Source organism: Lithobates pipiens, unplaced genomic scaffold, assembly GCF_037356315.1.
Source record: "Lithobates pipiens isolate NorthernLeopardFrog02 unplaced genomic scaffold, aLitPip1_a1.2 Scaffold_24, whole genome shotgun sequence".
Lineage (NCBI taxonomy): Eukaryota > Metazoa > Chordata > Amphibia > Anura > Ranidae > Lithobates > Lithobates pipiens.
Window position 1 is genome coordinate 1,438,459 of NW_027507786.1, and position 18,892 is coordinate 1,457,350.

At 44.2% G+C, this 18,892-nt stretch overlaps 1 protein-coding gene across 6 annotated transcripts in view; it reads left to right on the top strand.

The window, feature by feature from the left end:
- The window catches only part of PTPRJ (protein tyrosine phosphatase receptor type J), a 219,120-nt gene that overhangs the window by 179,843 nt on the left and 20,385 nt on the right, over positions 1–18,892 (top strand). For all 6 annotated transcript variants that reach the window (XM_077453480.1, XM_077453482.1, XM_077453483.1 and 3 more), the window contains 6 exons: positions 2,640–2,859; positions 6,177–6,295; positions 8,001–8,088; positions 10,221–10,268; positions 13,370–13,472; positions 16,814–16,904. In XM_077453480.1, the coding sequence (XP_077309606.1) occupies positions 2,640–2,859; positions 6,177–6,295; positions 8,001–8,088; positions 10,221–10,268; positions 13,370–13,472; positions 16,814–16,904 (669 nt within the window). The remainder of the gene's footprint in view (positions 1–2,639; positions 2,860–6,176; positions 6,296–8,000; positions 8,089–10,220; positions 10,269–13,369; positions 13,473–16,813; positions 16,905–18,892) is intronic.

Consider the following 18,892-nt stretch of genomic DNA (forward strand, 5'->3'; position numbering starts at 1 on the left):
GGAAGGAAGGAATAGTGTCCCATTGATGGTATCATTGGGAGAAAAAGTGCCCCATCACTGGTGTCAGTGGAAGGAATAGTACCCCAACCTTGGTGTCAGTGGGATGAATAGTGCCCCAACATTGGTGTCAGTGGGATGAATAGTGCCCCAACATTGGTGTCAGTGGGAGGAAAAGTGCCCCATCGTTGGTATTAATGGAAGGAATAGTTACATAGTTAGTAAGGTTGAATAAAGACACCAGTCCACCCAGTTCAACCTGAGTGAGTGTGGGTGTGTGTCTACAATTGTCCCTAGCCAATTTTGGACAGAAGCCAATTAACCTACCTGCATGTCTTTGGAGTGTGGGAGGAAACCGGAGTACACGGTGGAAACCCACACAGGCACAGGGAGAACATGCAAACTCCAGGCAGGTAGTGTCATGGTTGATAGTGTCCCATTGTTGGTATCATTGAGAGCAATAGTACCCCATCATTGGTATCATTAGGAGAAATACTGCCCCATCTTGGTACCAATTGAGAGGAATACTGCCCCATTTTGGCTATCAGAGGGAGAAATAATGCCCCATCATTTGTATCATTGAGATAAATAATGCCTCATAATTGGTGTTAGTGGGAGGAATAGTGCCCCATTGTTGGTGTCATTGGGAGGAAAAGTGCCCCAATTGTTGGTGTCATTGGGAGGAAAAGTGCCCCATCATTGGTATCAATAGAAGAAATAGTGTCCCATTGTTGGTTCAGTGGAAGAAATAGTGCCCTGTTATTGGTATTATTGGGAGGAATTTAACCCCATTGTTGGTATCATTGATTGGAATAGTTCCGCATCATTGGTGTCAGTGGGAGGAATAGTGTCCCATCATTGGTGTCAGTGAGAGGAATAGTGCCCCATCATTGGTGTCAGTGAGAGGAATGGTGTCAGTGGGAGGAATAGTGCCTCAATGTTGATGTCAGTTGGCAGGTTAGGACCCCACACCCGCTGTCACTATTTGAAAAGAGCGCGGTCACGCAGGGCTCCACCCACACATAGAGTCCTGTGACTAAATGAACTACAATTACCAACACCCTTTGCGGCTGTCAGCTTGTAATTCTCAATTCTCAATGAACTACCAGGGTGCTGTTGAGCACTCTGGATAGTTCATTGATTCTTCCTGTGTTTGTGTATCTGCCTGGCCATACGAGGTACAAGCAGACAGATACACTAACAGTCTGCAGGAGCCCTGCACTGCACCTATGATATGCTGATTGGGGTGCAATGCTTTCCAGGGTCCTGCAAAAAAGGTGCATTTATTTATTTATTTTTTTAAAGGTGAACTAATCCTTTAATTGAGCAAGCTGAAGTTGGAAGATGATTGCTAGAAGACTAGAAGAGTCTGTCTTCACCAGTTTTAGTAAATCTCCCCCCATGAGTACAATCACACACGCATAGCATGAATATTATCTCTATATGTTCAAATATGTCATTTAAATGTATAGTTGCTGATATTGTTTGAATGATAATTATTGTTGTCTATGCCCTGGTTCACACTGCTGTGACTTGTCATGCGACTTGCGACACAGAAAGTCTCATGGCAAGTCAAAGCACATTCATTTCGATGGGTGCCTTGTTTACTCAATTAAGGCCGGCCATAAATGGTGCATATTTCTTTCCTGTAACCGCAGGCTGCAGAAAAGAAATTCACACAATTCCCGCATCAACAGACAGTTCTGACAGGGGTGTCCCTCTTGCCAAGCAATTGTTTTCTCCCAGCAGGGGGGGCGTGGACAGGGGAAGCCAGTGATTATCGCTAGCATCTATAGCAGCAAACAAATCCGGCAGGCTGCTTGTACCCAAGTTGATTGATCAATCCACATGGTACATTCAGCCTGCCCAATAATGGCTTGAATCTTGGCCGGTTCCTGCTGAACCGTGTGTGGCCAGCCTAACTTTGCACTACTTTTACACATCTTCCTTGCAACATGAGTGCCATAGACCGAATGCTAAAATTACACAAGTCACAAGGAAATAGATTCCTTGTCTTATCTTTGGGACTGGCTACGACTTCAGAGGGTTTTGTAAGTTCAGTATTGTGTGTCACACTCAGTATTGCTTTAAACGGCCAAAGTAGCAAAACATCAAAGTTGCATCAGAGTTACATCAAGTCGCAATGCACTGGAAGTCGCTCGACTTTGGGGTCGCAGCTTTATGAACCAGGCCTTATAATATATCAGTGCTTCCTCACAAATATGCGTGTGCCTAAATTAACATATTCTAAGCTGCAAAAAGTTTGTGGACACCTTGTCATCACACATGTCTGAGCTTGTTGGACATTCCATTCCAAACCCATGGGCATTAATAAGGAGTAACCCCACCTTTGCGGCTATAACAGCCTTCAGGGAAGGCTTTTCACAAGATTTTAAATTGTGTCTGTGGAAATCTTTGCCCATTCAGCCAAAAAAAAGCATTTGTGAGTTCAGGTATTGATTTGGATGAGAAGACCTGGTTCTCCATCAGGGTTCAACACATCCCAAAGGCGGTCCATGGGATGGAGCGGGTTACCAAGTGGACTTCTTCTTTACTATGGAATTTCTTTCTTTTCTGTTATGTATATATCACAGGTATCCTCCTTATAGTTTATTTGACTGCGCTTTTTTAACTTCTTTCAGTTGCAGGTGAGCTTCCATCAAAAGACGTTTTAGACAAGACCAGCTCCGATTTTACCAGCAAAAGTACATCATCTTATGTATCCATTATCACAAACGTAACTACAAATGCAAGGCAGACGAGGGATCTGACGAATAATCGACAACATACCGTGCAAATTGGAGATGGTAGCACATTGAAATCTTATTATAACGGCCCCCTGCAAGCATTAACAACCTACTGGTAATGATAAATATTATTTCATTTTTGATTCCAGAGATTTTGAGTTTTAATTCATCCAAGTAGCTACTCATCAGTAACTTTAGGCTTCTATTTTAATAGTAACAACACAAACAAAAACAGGTATCATAACACTTTTTTTTTTACATTAAAATAACGTATTTCTTTCAGATGGAACCTGGTGGAACTGAGATCCACCACCTCTGGTTCAGGCCCTCTGCTCCCTGATACCCGCTATCACTTGTAAACACAGATGTCCTGCTTTTGTTTTTACAGGTGACACCTTGTCTCCCACTAGGGCTTTCTTTCAGCTGGAACTTGGTGGGACTGAGATCCACCATCTCTGGCTCAGGCCCTCTGCCCCCTACTCATCACTATCACTTGTAAACACAGATGTCCGGCTTTTGTGTTTACAGGTGGCACCTTGTCTCCCACCAGGGCTTTCTTTAAGCTGGAACTTGGTGGAACTGAGATCCACGACCTCTGGCTCAGGCCGCCTGCCCCTTACTCACCACTATCACTTGTGAACACAGATGTTCAGCTTTTGTGTTTACAGGTGACACCTTGTCTCCCACCAAGGCTTTCTTTCAGCTGGAACTTGGTGGAACTGATATCCACGACCTCTGGCTCAGCCCTTCTGCCCCTTACTTATCACTATCACTTGTAAACACAGATGTCCGGCTTTTGTGTTTACAAGTGACAGCTTTTCTACCACCGGCTCCTACAGACCTGATCTCCAGATCGACTCCCACTGAGTGCAGGATGAGTGTAAGGGAGATGCAGATGCCCGGGACGCAGTGCAGATGCTGACTTCCCCACTGGGTGATCTCCCTGCAAGTGAGGCAGAGCCACCTACAGTGTGAGGGAAGGTACTAGACCCGGCTGGGTTCTTCAGCTTAATACAACAACAAGAAAAGTAAGATGTGTAACATTGTGGAGCTTTTAAGGAAAGGGAAGATGGTGCCAGTGGAGGGGGAAGTTGCATGTAGAGGTCAGAGTTGAAGAGGGGTGAAGGTTGAACTCTGCACTCTGTGTAGCGCACCCTTAAACTCTGCGCCCTATGTGTAACACCCCCCCCCCCCCGCACGTAATGTACTCTTGGTATTTATTGCCACTTTAAGACCCGCCCAGCTAAATTTGATCACATTCAATATTTAATGCATTTGGAGGGTCTGTGTTTATGGGGGGGGGGGGGGGGTGGGGAATCATGGTTGAGTTCCTGCTCCTAATTTCTGAGCAAAAGGCGGTGCACGAGCGGCCTGCACGCCCCCTACGAGACTCGCTGATCATGGATCCGAGCTGATCATGTGATACAACGGAGCCGGTAATCGGCTATTTTTCCTCCTTGCGCGAAAAAAGAAGAGCCGATCACTGGCGGCCGTGATCGGGACATCAGTCCCGATCACGGCCAGCTTACCAGTGCCCACCTGCCCCCTGCCAGTGCCACCTCTGTAATAAAAAAAGTGCCCCCCATCAGTGCCACCCAGCAGTGCCCATAGTGCCACCCATCAGTGCCCACAGTGCCACGCATCAGTGGCCACAGTGCCACACATCAGTGCCCATCAGTGCCGCCCATCAGTGCCCAGCAGTGCCACCTATCAGAGCCACCCATCAGTGCCACCTTTCAGTGCCCATCAGTCCCATCTATCAGTGCCACCCATCCGTGCCATCTTATCTGTGCCCATCTTTGCCCATCAGTGCCGCCTTATCTGTGCCCATCAGTACTGCCTTATCTGTGCCTATCGGTGCCACTTTATCTGTGCCTATCGGTGCCACTTTATCTGTGCCTATTAGTGCCACCCTAACTATGCCTATCGGTGCCCACCAGTGCAGCCTATCAGTGCCCACCAGTGCAGCCTATCAGTGCCCACCAGTGCCAGTGCCGCCTCATCAGTGCACTTCAATGAAGGAGAAAAATGACCTGTTTGCAAAATTTTATAACAAACTATTAAACATGTTTATTTTTATTTTTTTTGCATCTTTTTTTGTTTGTTTAGCAAAAAATAAAACTCCCAGCTGTAATTAAATACCACCAAAAGAAAGCGAAAGGGAAAAAAATGATAAAAATTTCATTTGGGTACAGTGGTGTATGCCCGCGCAATTGTTATTCAAAGTGCATCAGCGCTGAAAGCTGAAAATTGGTCTGGGCAGGAGGGGGGTTTAAGTGCCCAGTAAGCAAGTGGTTAAAGACCAACTCTGGACAGTTAAAGACATACCAACTGTGCAAAATATGCAGCCACAGAACTGTTAGTGGCTGGGGCTTTGATCAGTGTATAGACAGGTGCAGTCTAATTTCTCCACTGCAGGTGGCGCTCGACCACAGCAACATTGCAGTTGGAGGGTCAAGAGGAACTTGAGTTTCCTCTGTGGTTTCCTGGGTCACCGGGGAAGCTGTCTGATTGGATGCTGCACCCCATGTGACTCTGGCAGCCATCTTGGGTCAGGCAGAGCCTATTTAAGATCCTGGCTCAAAGTTTTGGTGCGTACTTCGTGGGTAGTGTAGGGATGGGTCACCAGTCGACAGGTACTGTGATTAGTGGCAGGAAGAGGTTCCAGACAAGTAGGGAAAGGATAGGGACACACATCATTCCTAGAAGCCTCCCCATTTGGATACAGACTGGCCAAGCCTCATTCCACCCCTAAAGAAAGACGCTGTTGTCACATCTAAGACCTGCTACGCTACATACTGCTCTGAATGTTCCAGGTCCGGTGCCTTCCCACCAGGTTTGTTGTGAATTACTGGATTCCACATTAATAATCTTGGTGTTTATTGCCACAGCATCACGCTGCACCTCCCCACAAGTGTAGTCTTCTTTTGTCATTGAAATCTTGCTGAAATTGCCTGAAAGTGACATTCTATACGACCAGAATTGTACACATGCTGGGGTTATGTTCATAAACACCCTCTATTGGGAATGTGAAGCTGTTGCCTCTCAATCACAGTTGCCAGTGTGAGCTCTGGTCCCCGCTGATGATCAGGAACTAGTCAGACAGGTTCCTGGTCATGTGATCACTATGTCAGCTGTGATCACATGCAGGCTGCAGGTCTTATCGACAAAATAAGTCTTCAACCTGTAGCGGCTACTGCAGGTGCCATTGCAGCCAGAGGGTGACAGTATTCATTTGTTTAATATTGTAATTGTCAGATACAATTACAGTATTAAAAAAATAGTAACGATAAAAAAACATATATGTACATTTGGCCTGGGCTGCTAGCCATAACTGCCTACGGTCACAAATGGATTAAATAAAGTTGAATTGTACAATCACATGTGTGGTTTGTTTTTTCAATTAATGTTATTGTGCACATCTCTTCCCAGTTTTACAGTTGCAGGTTTTACGCAGATCAACTATAAGCCTGATGGAACAATTGACCTAGACAATAGCATTATGACATTGGTTCCTTATTCATACCAAGTTTCAACCCCTCAGAACCCAGGTATGTATATGATAAATAGTGCTTAAAAAATTCCTGTATAGCAATTCCATGCCTTATGCATAGATATCTGTTTATCGAAGAAGAAATCCATGGGGCACCTGCCCCCCCCCCCATCTCTTACCACCTAATGGCAGTATACAAGCACTCCAAAAGCTAATATAACCCTTTTGCTGCCAGGTCCATACGGCAGAAGGTGGTTTCACACACAATCCGGTGGCTGCAGAATTTTGTGTAAAACTCCAGCCTATCAGGTTAAAGCATTCTGGCAGCTGCGCTGCCGTCCGATTGCTCACACACACCCCCGGTAAAGGAACCCCCCCACCCCGCCATGTTTTCCAGGTGCCCCTTGCCCATCTTCACCGGACCCACATGGCAGGTGCTGCCGGCTGGGGAGGGGGGAAGGAAAAGAGTGGAAATGCGTGTGCTCTACTCTTCTTCTTGCTGTTACCCAGAAAGTGACATCTGTGACGTCATTTCAGCTGTCAGCCTTTCGGTGTCCCCGGCTAGCGAAGGCGGGAAACAATGTTTTGCAATGCGCTTCACATTGCAAGACCTTCAGTGGAGCCTAGGGGAGACATGCAAGGTCTTTTATTTTTGTAAAAAAATAGTTGCACCCAAACACATAACCTCCCCCCAAAAAATGTTTTGAGGCCCTCCCACCTCCACATATATGCATGTACAAACGTAAATGGATGCAACGGGGGTACCTACACGTGAAAACGTCAATTGCCATACACGTTACATATCACCATGCATGCCGTAGTCAGAGCAATAATTCTAGCACCAGACCTCCTCAGTAACAGCATCGCCTATAGAAAATATACAGTACTGAAATGTGTCACCATTTCACGGGCCCATGCAAGTTTAAGGTTTGACATGCTGGGTATCTATGTACTCAGTGCAACCTTGTCTTTTATATTTTACCAAGATATTTAGTAGTTTATTGCATTTGTTTGCCATAAAATTCACTTTAGTGTGTTTTTTACTGAAATTTTATCTTTGCGGTAATTTCGTGTGACATAAAAAATTGGAACTACCACTATTTTATTCTCTAGGGTGCTTTCAGAAAATATATAATGTTAGAGTGTTTTACATAATCTTCAGGGTTACATTTTTTTTTTTGAACGTGTGCAAAAAGACAAAAATGTTTCTGGCAGCGAAAAGGTTAAGAGAGTTGTAAAATCTCAGGGTTTTTTTGCCTTAATGCATTCTATGCATTAAGGTGAAAAACATTCTGTGCTACAGCTGCCCCCCAGAGCCCCCCTTTTACTTACCTGAACACGATTGTTTCAGTGACGAGCACAAGCCCAGCAGCTCCAGCAGCTGTCTTGGGTCCTCATTGGATAGACTGATAGCAGCAGGAGCCATTGGCTCCCTCTGCTGTCAATCAAATCCAATGACATGGGAGCCGGGGGCGGGGCAGCAGCAGGATTCGGGAGTGCACCCACACTAGTACCCCCCATGGAATGCAGGTCTCCATGGGGGCACTCGCTGAAGAGGATGGGCCAGGAGCGCTGCCGGGGGACCCCAGAAAAGGAGGTTCGGGGCTGCTCTGTGTAAAACCCTTGCACAGAGCAGGTAAGTTTGTTATTTAAAAAAAAAAGAAAAAAGCCTTTACAATCACTTTAAGGATGGCAGTTGTCACTTTCGGTTTTACATTGTTCTTGTGGCCCAATATAAATAATTTCATATCTGTCCTTCTCAGGGGTTATTGCCGGTGCTGTCGTTGGAACCCTTCTGGGTGTTCTTGTTATTGCTGCAGTAGTAGGATACTTCGTCTGGTACAGAAGAAGGTAAAATCAATTGTTCATTTTGATACAAGTATTAATAAAATAGAACCTCTAGCATTAAAGGGACCTCATTTACCTCTGTGGCCCCTTGCAGAATAAGCATACAAAGCTCCAGTGCTTCTTAGAAGGTCAGAAGGAGGACAACGTGATGGTCATTTCTGAAGCCTATGCCTCTGTAACTTCCTCTCTCTCTCCGTTTCCTATATAGCCAATTGCATTCCTACCCCCAAACCAAGCTTGAATCGGATTTGTAGCTGTGAGAACATTTTAGAATTGGGATTTTTTTAAACATCGGAATTTCTTGATGTAAGAATCAGCAAAGAGTGTGTTTCAGGTTCATCGGTGGATGTGTTTCAGAAAACAAGCGTGTTCCGCAGTCATCGCAATAACAATTAAAGTAGAACTATAGGCAAAACTTTTTTTTTTCACAATTTTTTTTTAACCCGTCAGGTTTTTTTTTTCGCAATCTCTGTCCCATTGTGGAGATTTCCCTTCACTTCCTGTCCCATAGCTAAACAGGAAGAGAGAGAAGATCTGTGCAAATTAAGGGAATTCCTTGGGGACCCCCCAGGTCACCGGAACTAGTGTCCCCATTGGAAGATTTCCCCTCTATTACTTTTCTTGGGACAATGCAATATTTGGGATTTTCTTTTACTTTCACTTTAGTTATACTTTAATGTTCTTTAACAAAAGAACATTCATTCCACATTAATAATCATGCTACCAAAATTGATTCTATGCAGAGCTGCACTAGACTTTGCACTCTCCAGTTTTACTACCTCAACCCCACAGTCAGGAGGATTGCTGTGGTCTGTGAGAGATGTAATAATACTTGGAAGTTTTACACTTGAACATATTGCAAAATAAAACAAATATTCATTTTTGTCCACTTCAGATTAGGTAAGGGGTGTATTCAAAAAACGATGCAGCATAGCAATTGACCACTAGAGGGGAGACTAACATAGGAAATGGCAAGCTGGCATTAAATACAAAGGGATGTCCTACTTTGCTGATCTACATAGCACATTGAGCTAATTGAAATTTGCTTAAAAATAATTAATAAAAAATTTTCATTTTTTTTTGTGTAGATTAGTGTATTTTATTCTGTTATCACATATATGTATATGTTTTACACACACACACATATATATATATATATATATATATATATATATATATATATATATATATATATATAATTTTTGTTTCCTTTTGTTTGCACCCGATTGGTATTTGTGTACTATCACCTTCATTTTTTATTTTACCTGTTTATTTTTTCCCTCTGCAAAAGCATAAAATAACGGGGCTAACAAGGTAGTTAAAATGAGCTTCTGTTACCTTCAGGACACGTTTAAAGCTCAATCTATCCCCCCCCCCCCCCCAAAAAAAACACCTCAATTTGCCTTCCCTTTACTTTAAAGTGACTGTAAACCTCAAACATGAAATATGAACAAAGCATATCCCTCTACAGTGTGTACTTGTCTAAATCCAGAGCACTAGGTGTCATTTCTGTCTGCTGCCTCCTTACTCTGCTATCAGCATGAGTCACTTCTGACAAGTCTTCCTGACACCGAGGGATATATGGTGACAGGGAAGGGATCTCCAGCACACAGCCTGTGATTGACAGCCTCAGCTCTCTTCCTGTGAGCAGTGTAAAGGGGAGTGTGTCTCTTCTCTCCGAGCTGTCCTCACTAAGTGTAACTTCAGCTTCCCTCCCCCTGCTTTTCAGAGGTCCTGTGTAAATTCTACATTTTTAATAGATGCAGGGGAAAGATGGTTGTAGATAAACAGGTAAAACTTATGATTTGTCTCATCTCTGTGTATCACCTCAGTCCAGTCACGTCACTGGGTGAATGTAAGGGTTTACAACCCCTTTAATTTGACTGAAATGGTGACATTTTAGCAAAATGCATCAATTTTTAATTGAAGAGTTCGCTCATCACTAGTGCCAAAGAGATCAAGTTCATCTTTGGTGTCTGCAGCAGACATTGTAAACTGACCCTGCTAAACCTTGTAAAACTTTTTCCTTTACCATCATTGGAATATAGGCAACTGTGGTATCTGGGTATATGAACTTGCATTTTCCTTACTGGAATGTTTCGGTATAAATACATTATATGTTTGTTCTATTACAGGAATGAAGGCAAACCGAAAGAGAATGGCATGTCCTTCTCAAACGTTAAGTAAGTTTGCTTCTTCTGCTTATTTCATAGATTGCATTTCATTCAGGTAATAAAAAGATACTTGTGACATGATTGTCAGTCACATGATTGTCAGTCACATGATCCAACTGATAGTGGTTGAGAAACCATCACGTCTACGTCTTTCTCCTGCCCTGCACTGGTGGTAACAGGCAGGATCCCCGAAGTGGAGTTGTCAGTTGCTTGGGATGGCACCACAGGTGCTTAAAGAGGACATAAACATGCCTGCCTGGCCAGGGTGAGCATCCATATTTATTAAACGATCGAATTTCATAAGTGTTGTTGGATATCCCGAACCACATCTTGTCTATGGATACCTTAAAGGAAGCTTGTGCTGAGACAAACCTTGAGGGGGTCATCTTAGGAAAATGTTAGGGGATAGGAGAAGCGGGAGGAGAAACAATGAAGTAAGAGAAGAGGAGAAGACAAATACATTTAAAAAAAAAAAGAAAGTGGTGGACTCTTTGGGTTTGAATGTTAAAGGGTTCTCTCGAAAGCCCACCCACTGTTACCTTTCCTGTGTGTGTTGGAGCTTACACAGTGTTTATAACCCTTGACCCTATCCCATGTGACAGTGTTCAAGCCTGGCGAGTCTGAGAGGAAGGAGAGGAGGTCACATGTTTCCTATACTTGGAAGTACCGGGTATATTTGATGGCTCCAGAGGGTCAATGAACCACTGGGGGAGCACCATGTAGGGGAGTATCTGCAGGTATGGGCTAGCAATAGAACCTATCAATTTAGGACCTTCAAATACAACCAAAGTGGAATTCCTTTATGAAATTCCTTTCATTGTGGTTGTCCTAAGAAAATAAGCCTCCTACTGATAGCATAACCAGACAATCTTTAAAGAGAATGCAAATCTCTCTATGTCAACAATGGTACCAGTACCAGGATTTTTATTTTATTTTTGTCTTTAAGTTTCCGAACCCTGTAAGAAATTCCTTTCCAATATATGAAAAAAAGGTTGAATTTCCTCTTTAACCACTTGAGATCCGCGCTATAGTCAATTGACGGCTACAGCACGGATCTCCTTTTCCGGGACTACGTCTATTGACGTCGTCCCGTGTACGAGCGGCCTGCGCACCCCCTGAGGGGCGCACGCGGCGCGCTCTGTGATCGGCGAGTCCATGAGACTCGCCTGATCACCGATCCGTGCAAGGGGTCGATCCCGACCCCTTATCACGTGATCAGCTGTCAGCCAATGACAGCTGATCATGTGATATAACGGAGCCGGTAATCGGCTATTATTCCTCCTCGCACTGACAGCGCGAGGAGAAAAAAAAAAAGCCGATCACCGGCGGCCGTGATCGGGACATCAGTCCCGATCACGGCCAACCCTGCTAGCGACCACCTGCCCCCTGCCAGTGCCCACCTGCCCCCTGCAGTGCCCCACTTATTAAAAGTAAGTGCCCCCCGTCAGTGCCACCCAGCAGTGCCCATAGTGCCACCCAGCAGTGCCCACAGTGCCACCCAGCAGTGCCACCCACAGTGCCACCCAGCAGTGCCCACAATCTGCCTCAAAGATGCTGCACCCCAGTTCCTGCCCAGCAGTGCCGCCCATCAGTGCCCAGCAGTGCCACCTATCAGAGCCACCTATCAGTGCCCATCAGTATCATCTATCAGTGGTACCTATCAGTGCCCATCCGTGCCACCCATCCGTGCCACCCATGCGTGCCACCCATCCGTGCCATCTTATCTGTGCCCATCTTTGCCCATCAGTGCCGCCTTATCTGTGCCCATCGGTGCCGCCTTATCTGTGCCTATTAGTGCCGCCTTAACTATGCCTATCAGTGCCCACCAGTGCAGCCTATCAGTGCCCACCAGTGCAGCCTATCAGTGCCCACCAATGCAGCCCATCAGTGCCCACCAGTGCAGCCTATCAGTGCTGCCTAATCAGCGCACTTCAATGAAGGAGAAAAATGACCGTTTGCAAAATTTTATAACAAAACTATTAAAACATGATTTTTTTTTTTTTTGCATCTTTTTTTGTTTGTTTAGCAAAAAATAAAACTCCGAGCTGTAACTAAATACCACCAAAAGAAAGCTCTATTTGTGGGAAAAAAATTTCATTCCAAGTGCATCAGCGCTGAAAGCTGAAAATTGGTCTGGGACTGAGGGGGGTTTAAGTGCCCAGTAAGCAAGTGGTTAAAGTGGAATTCCACCCATAACTAACTCTAAACCTACTCCCACCCCCATTCTATGCCTAATCTATCTGACCCTCTGAAAAAAAGATTGTTATACTTACCTATTCTGAAGCTGCTCTGGTCCGGTCTCCAGTGGTGGCTTCTTGGCTTCTGTGTGTACAGAGGAACCCGGCAACGGCTATGAAATGAACAGGAGATGTCGTATATGTCGTCACGCAGAGCCAGAAAGCCGTGCACAGTGCATAACTTTCCTTTACAAATAAAGCCAAATGCATCCCCAAAAAAATTACGTAATAATAAATTAATATTGCAATTTCAGGCTGAAATATGTATACAGTATAACATACATAAAACACTATATATATATATATATATATATATATATATATATATATATATATATCACATTGAGAGAACCATGAATGCCAACATGTACTGTGACATATTGAAGCAGAGCATGATCCCCTCCCTTCGGAGACTGGGCCGCAGGGCAGTATTCCAACATGATAACCACCCCAAACACACCTCAATGACGACCACTGCCTTGCTAAAGAAGCTGAGGGTAAAGGTGATGGACTGGCCAAGCATGTCTCCAGACCTAAACCAAGGTCTCGAACATCCCCCAGCTCCATGATGTCATCATGGAGGAGGGGAAGAAGACTCCAGTGGCGACCTGTGAAGCTCTGGTGAACTCCATGCCCAAGAGGATTAAGGCAGTGCTGGAAAATAATGGTGGCCACACAAAATGTGGTGGACACTCACTCAAGTTGAACTGGATGGACTGGTGTCTTTATTCAACCTTACTAACTATGTAAAATATTGACACTTTGGGCCCGAATTAGACATTTTACACTTAGGGATGTACTCACTTTTGTTGCCAGTGGTTTAGACATTAATTAACTCTTTACTAAAAAAAATGTTCTTCTGTCTTCCTGAAGGAGCATTGTAAGGACATCTCTATCTATGAGCACAGCAAACTTCCCCAAACATTTTGAGAAGCAGAGCGCTGACTGTAACCTGGGATTCAGTTCAGAGTATGAGGTATGTTGTGGTTATTCTTTAAGGACTTTTCATTATTAACAGAACTCCTTTAGCATCTCTGACCCACTTCATATACAGTAATATATTGTTACTAGGCCCCATCGCTGCCATTACTAGTAAAAAAATAAAAAATATAAAAATTACATAAATGTATCCTATTGTTTGTAGACGCTATAACTTTTGCGCAAACCTCTTAATATATGCTTATTTGGGATTTTTTTTTACCAAAAATATGTAGCAGAATACATATTGCGCTAAATTGATGAATTGGATGAATACAGTTGATTCTTTAAAATATTTTATTGAATATGTTTTATAGCAGAAAGTACAAAGTATTGTTTTTTTTTCAAAATTGTCAGTCTTTTTTGTGATCAAATACCACCAAAAGAAAGTTCTATTTGTGGTTAAAAAAGTACATCAATTTTATTTGGGTATAGTGTTGCACGACCGCGTGACGATTTTGAATGCTATAATACATATAAAAAAATATATATATAGATATATATATATATATATATATATATATATATATATATATAATTTATATATATATATATATATATATATATATAATTTTTATATATATATATTTGGTAAATAAAATCGCAATAAATTTGTGCAAAAGTTATCACGTCTACACACTATGGGATAGATTTAGGGACTTATTTCCTTTTATTTATTTTACTTTTTTATTGTTTTTACTGGTAATGGCGGCAATCTGCAATTTTTAGCAGGACTTCAGCATTGTGGCAGACAAACCTGACCCCAAATGACACTTTTTTGGGGACCAGCGACATTATTACATTGATCAGTGCTATAAAAAATGCATTGATCAATGTATAAATGAAACTGACAGGGAAGGGGATAACACAAGGGGGCGATGAAATGTTTAGGTGTGTTCCCTAGGGTGTGTTCTAACTGTGGGGGGGGGGGGGGTGGGGGGGTGGGCTGGCAGAGACAAGACAGAGAACATTGTTCCCGATCACTGTGAACAGAAGATCTCTGACATTTCACCTGGCAGAAAGGGGATCCACCTTGTTTTTCACTGGCAGATCCCCTTTTTGCCTCTGTACACCGCGAATGCGGATCGCCGACGGACCCACGGGCACGCTCCAACAGTGGGTGGCGGCATGCGAATGCCCGCTATCTCCCATGCAAGGAGCTTGAGAGAGCTGGAGGAGGAGAAAAATCAGCACACTGGTCTTACCAGTGAATGGCTGTGCAGGGGGAGGGGGCGGGGGTTTCAGGACAAGTCTGATCATTGAAGGAGAGCAGGCTGAGTTTCCAGCATAGCTAGAAAACTAACCAGGCTGTGTGCTCATGCCTAGTGTGGTCAGTTTTAATAGGAAAGCAGAGGGACTGGCAGGAATACCAGGGAGTTAATTTACTAAGACTGGAGAGTGAAACATCTGGTGCAGCTCTGCATATAAACCAATCAGCTTCTTTTTTTTTTTTTTTTTTTGTGAAAGCTTAAGGCCCCTTCCACACAGAAGGAGTCTACCTGTTTAGCGGGGATTCCGTCCGGTGATAACCGCTGAGCAGGCCGGTGACAGGTCCATGTCCGTCCCGCTGATGCAGAGTGGACACAGACACAGCCTGCTATCCTCTATGGGCATTTGGATGTAAACAGACCGCCTATGCATTTACACCTGACTGCTATGTGATTCCATACACCAGACAGATGGGGAACGGATCCATCTTTCTATGTTTTTAGCGGATATGATTGGATCGTATGTCGGCGGGTGTCAACACACACGTGTCTGTTTACACCCACTGCTCCATAGTGGAGACTGGAGAGTCCCATCGGGTTTTCCTTGAAGAAATGGGGATTGGATCTCACAATCCTTCTGCATGGGCTTACATTGGCAATTTTGTGCCAGCGCAATCCTGCTGCTAAACAAGATTCGTTTTTAGCATTCACTACTTCACAGGTGTCCATTGTCACCCAGACAGAAAGTGAAGAGAAATCCAAACTTTTAAAGTTGTTACCAGAACAAGGGGTCAGGAGAAATCTTCCAATGGAGACACCCGTACTGGTGAAAACTGTCTAATTCCCTGTACACGTGACCGGTTTTCCCGTCGGAATAAACTCTGAAGGTTTTTCCGACAAAATTCTGCTCAAGCTGTCTTGCATACACACACAGTCACATCAAATTCTGACCGTCAAGAATGCGGTGACCTACAACACGTACGACGGCACTATAAAAAGGAAGTTCAATAGCCAGTGCGTCGGAACAGCATACAGACAAGCGTTTTTTCCGCTAGAAATTATTTTACGTCTGAAAAATTTAGAACATGTTTTCTATCTAAAGCCCCATACACATGTTCGGACATTCCGACAACAAAATCCGTCTGATTTTTTCTGACGGATGTTGGCCCAAACTTGTCTTGCATACACACGGTCGCACAAAGTTGTCGTAAAATCCCATCGTTCAGAACGAGGTGACGTCAAATACATATGATGGGACTATAAAGAGACCAGTAGCCAATAGCTTTTGTCTCTTAGCCCTTGTACACACGGTCGGAGAATCAGTCGGAATGTGTCCTATCGGACCGTGTTGTCGGATAATCCGACTGTGTGTGGTATGCATCGGATTGATTCAGTCGGAATATCCGTCGGACCCAATTTTCCAACATGTTGGAAATATTTCCCGACCAACTGGGCCGGCCGGACATACTCCGATCATGTGTAGAGAATTTTGATCGGACCAAGTGCCACGCATGCTCAGATCAAATTCCTACATCAAAGCTATTGGCTACTAGCCTGAATGTAGTCCCGTCGTAACGAAATTACGTCATCACGTTCTGAATGATAAGATTTTTCGCCAACTTTGTCCGACCGTGTGTATGCAACAGTTTCGGACAAGATCCGACGGACAAAATCCGACGGGCAAAATCTGATGAATTTGGTTGTGGAAATCTCCGACCGTGTGTACAGGGGATTAGTCTATTCTGAGCATGCTTGGCATTATGTCCGTCAGAATTGTCTACACGCGATCGGAATTTACGCAGTCGGATTTTGTTGTCGGAAAATTTTAGATCCTGCTCTCAAACTTTGTGTGTCGGAAAATCCGACGGAACAAGTCCGATGGAGCCCAAACACGATCGGATTTTCCGACAACGTGGTCTAATCACACATTTTCCTTTGGAAAATCTGACCTTGTGTATGGGGCATCAGCCTGTCTGAAAAAAAGTCAGATGGGGCATACACGGGGTCGGAATATACGATGAAAAGCTCCCATCTGACTTTTTCTGTCGGAATGTCCAAAAATGTGTACAAGGCATTAGAGGCGAGATTTGCTTCACAAATTAACATTTTTGCCCTTTGTTATCATATTTAGAAATTATGTACTGTCGGCAAAAGACTACCAAAAACAGTAGCCGATCAACCGGAAAACAAAGAAAAGAACCGATACACAAACGTGCTGCCGTGTAAGTACTGTACAGACTTATTGATTTATTGATTATGAGTCTTTTTCTTAGCAGGATGGTAACTTAGCTCCTTTGGTATATGTAAAGGGGAATGCACAGAGACTGTACAATCCATTGGTAACATGTATGGCCAGCTTAACTCCTTTGTGCCTAAGGATAAAACAAATCTTAATGCCTAAGCACAATTTTGCAACTTTGACATGTGTTAGTAAAACTGCACATATAATCAGAACTACTTTGTGTATCCATATCAGGTGGATTATACCTTGTTTTTTTCAGGACAAATTGGGCTTTAATTAAGGGTAAATGGTAATGCATATCTACTGATTTATATTTTTATTACCAAAGGAAAACTGGCCAAAAATAGTAAAAACAAAAAAACATGTTTTTTTTAAATTCAGCAGTATATTTCTTGTTACTACCATAACCTACCATCAATGAACAATACAAAATAAATGATCCTGCTCCTGATGATCGCAGGATACCAATATGTGTATATTATTTGTTGTTTGTACCCATAATACAGCCCAGAAACAATAGTGCACATTTTTTCTTTTTTTTTTTTTGTCCTACCTAAAACACACTGACAGTGATACAGTAATACCTCGGATTGCGAGTAACGCGGTTAACGAGCGTTTCACAATACGAGCTATTTAAAAAAAATCCTGACTTGGTTTGTGAGCTTTGTCTACCAACCCCCAAGTATCTTTCCTCTCCATTCACAGAGAGAGAGAAACACAGGGGCGGGCTTCACTGTGACTGATTACTGTGGTAGGCGATCTAAGGCTGTGCGGCGCGCTTCCAGCACAAAGACAGATACGCATAAATGCGGCCCCACAGCAAAAAGCCTATTGCACTGAGGCCGCATATATGTGTTATGTCAGCATCAAGGGGTTAAAGCCCAACTGAACATTCTGTTTAAATCAGCTAAATACATTCCAGGTGCATGAAACCAAAAGGTGACTATAATCTTACCATTTGTGTTCTTAAGGCTGGGTTCACACCACAGCGATGCGGGAACGCCGCGAATCCGCGGCGTTTTCCCGCATCGCATTACTCCCGCCGGCAGTTCACACTGCCCTATGCGGACTGCTGGGAGTGTCAATGATATGTTAATGACACCCCCAGATCCGTCCGCATATCGCAGTGCGATCTGCCGACTCGCACAGGAATCGGATTGCATGGTGTGAACACCCATGCGATCCGATTCTGTTGCGGACCAAAAAAAGGGTCCCGTGCGAGTTTGCTGCGGGAGCGATGCGAATTCAGCCATACTATCTGTATGGCTGAACTCGCATCGCTACGGAGATCGGATGTGATTTGCACTGCAGTGCGGTGCGAATCACATCCGGATCTCCCCCCGCAGCAGTGTGAACCCGGCCTAAAGGGGTTGTAAAGGTAAAAAAAAATCACCTTAATGCATTCTATGCATTAAGGTGAAAAAACATCTGACAATGCCGGTCCCTCCAGCCCCCCCCCCCCCCTCGTTTTACTTACCTGACCCCTTGAAAGTCCCACGCTCGCCTCAGACATCCTCTTCACCGCTCAGCCTTGTCGTTGATTGGCTAGAGTGGATGGATTGAAAGCAACTTAGCCATTGGCTCGCGCTGCTGTCAATCACATCCAATGACGTGGGGGCGGGGCCGAGTGATACAGTGAGGGCTGTATCACGGGAGCGCGCCCGCAAGCACTTCCCACAATGCAAGGGAGCTCGCATGAACATGAGAAGTACTTGCGGGGGGAAGCCGAGACAGCCGCCGAGGGACCCCAGAAGACGCGGTTCGGGGCCACTCTGTGCAAAACGAGCTGCACAGTGGAGGTAAGTATATCATGTTTGTTATTTTTTTTTTTCTTCTTGCTGAGTCACAGATAGAGTTCTCCAATGAAAAAGCATGAGCTTTGCTGATTACGAAGCTATCAACATGGGGACAAGGTGTTTTGGGGCGGGGGTGCCCCCCTTCTCCAAAGCACCCACACCCCCCCAATGT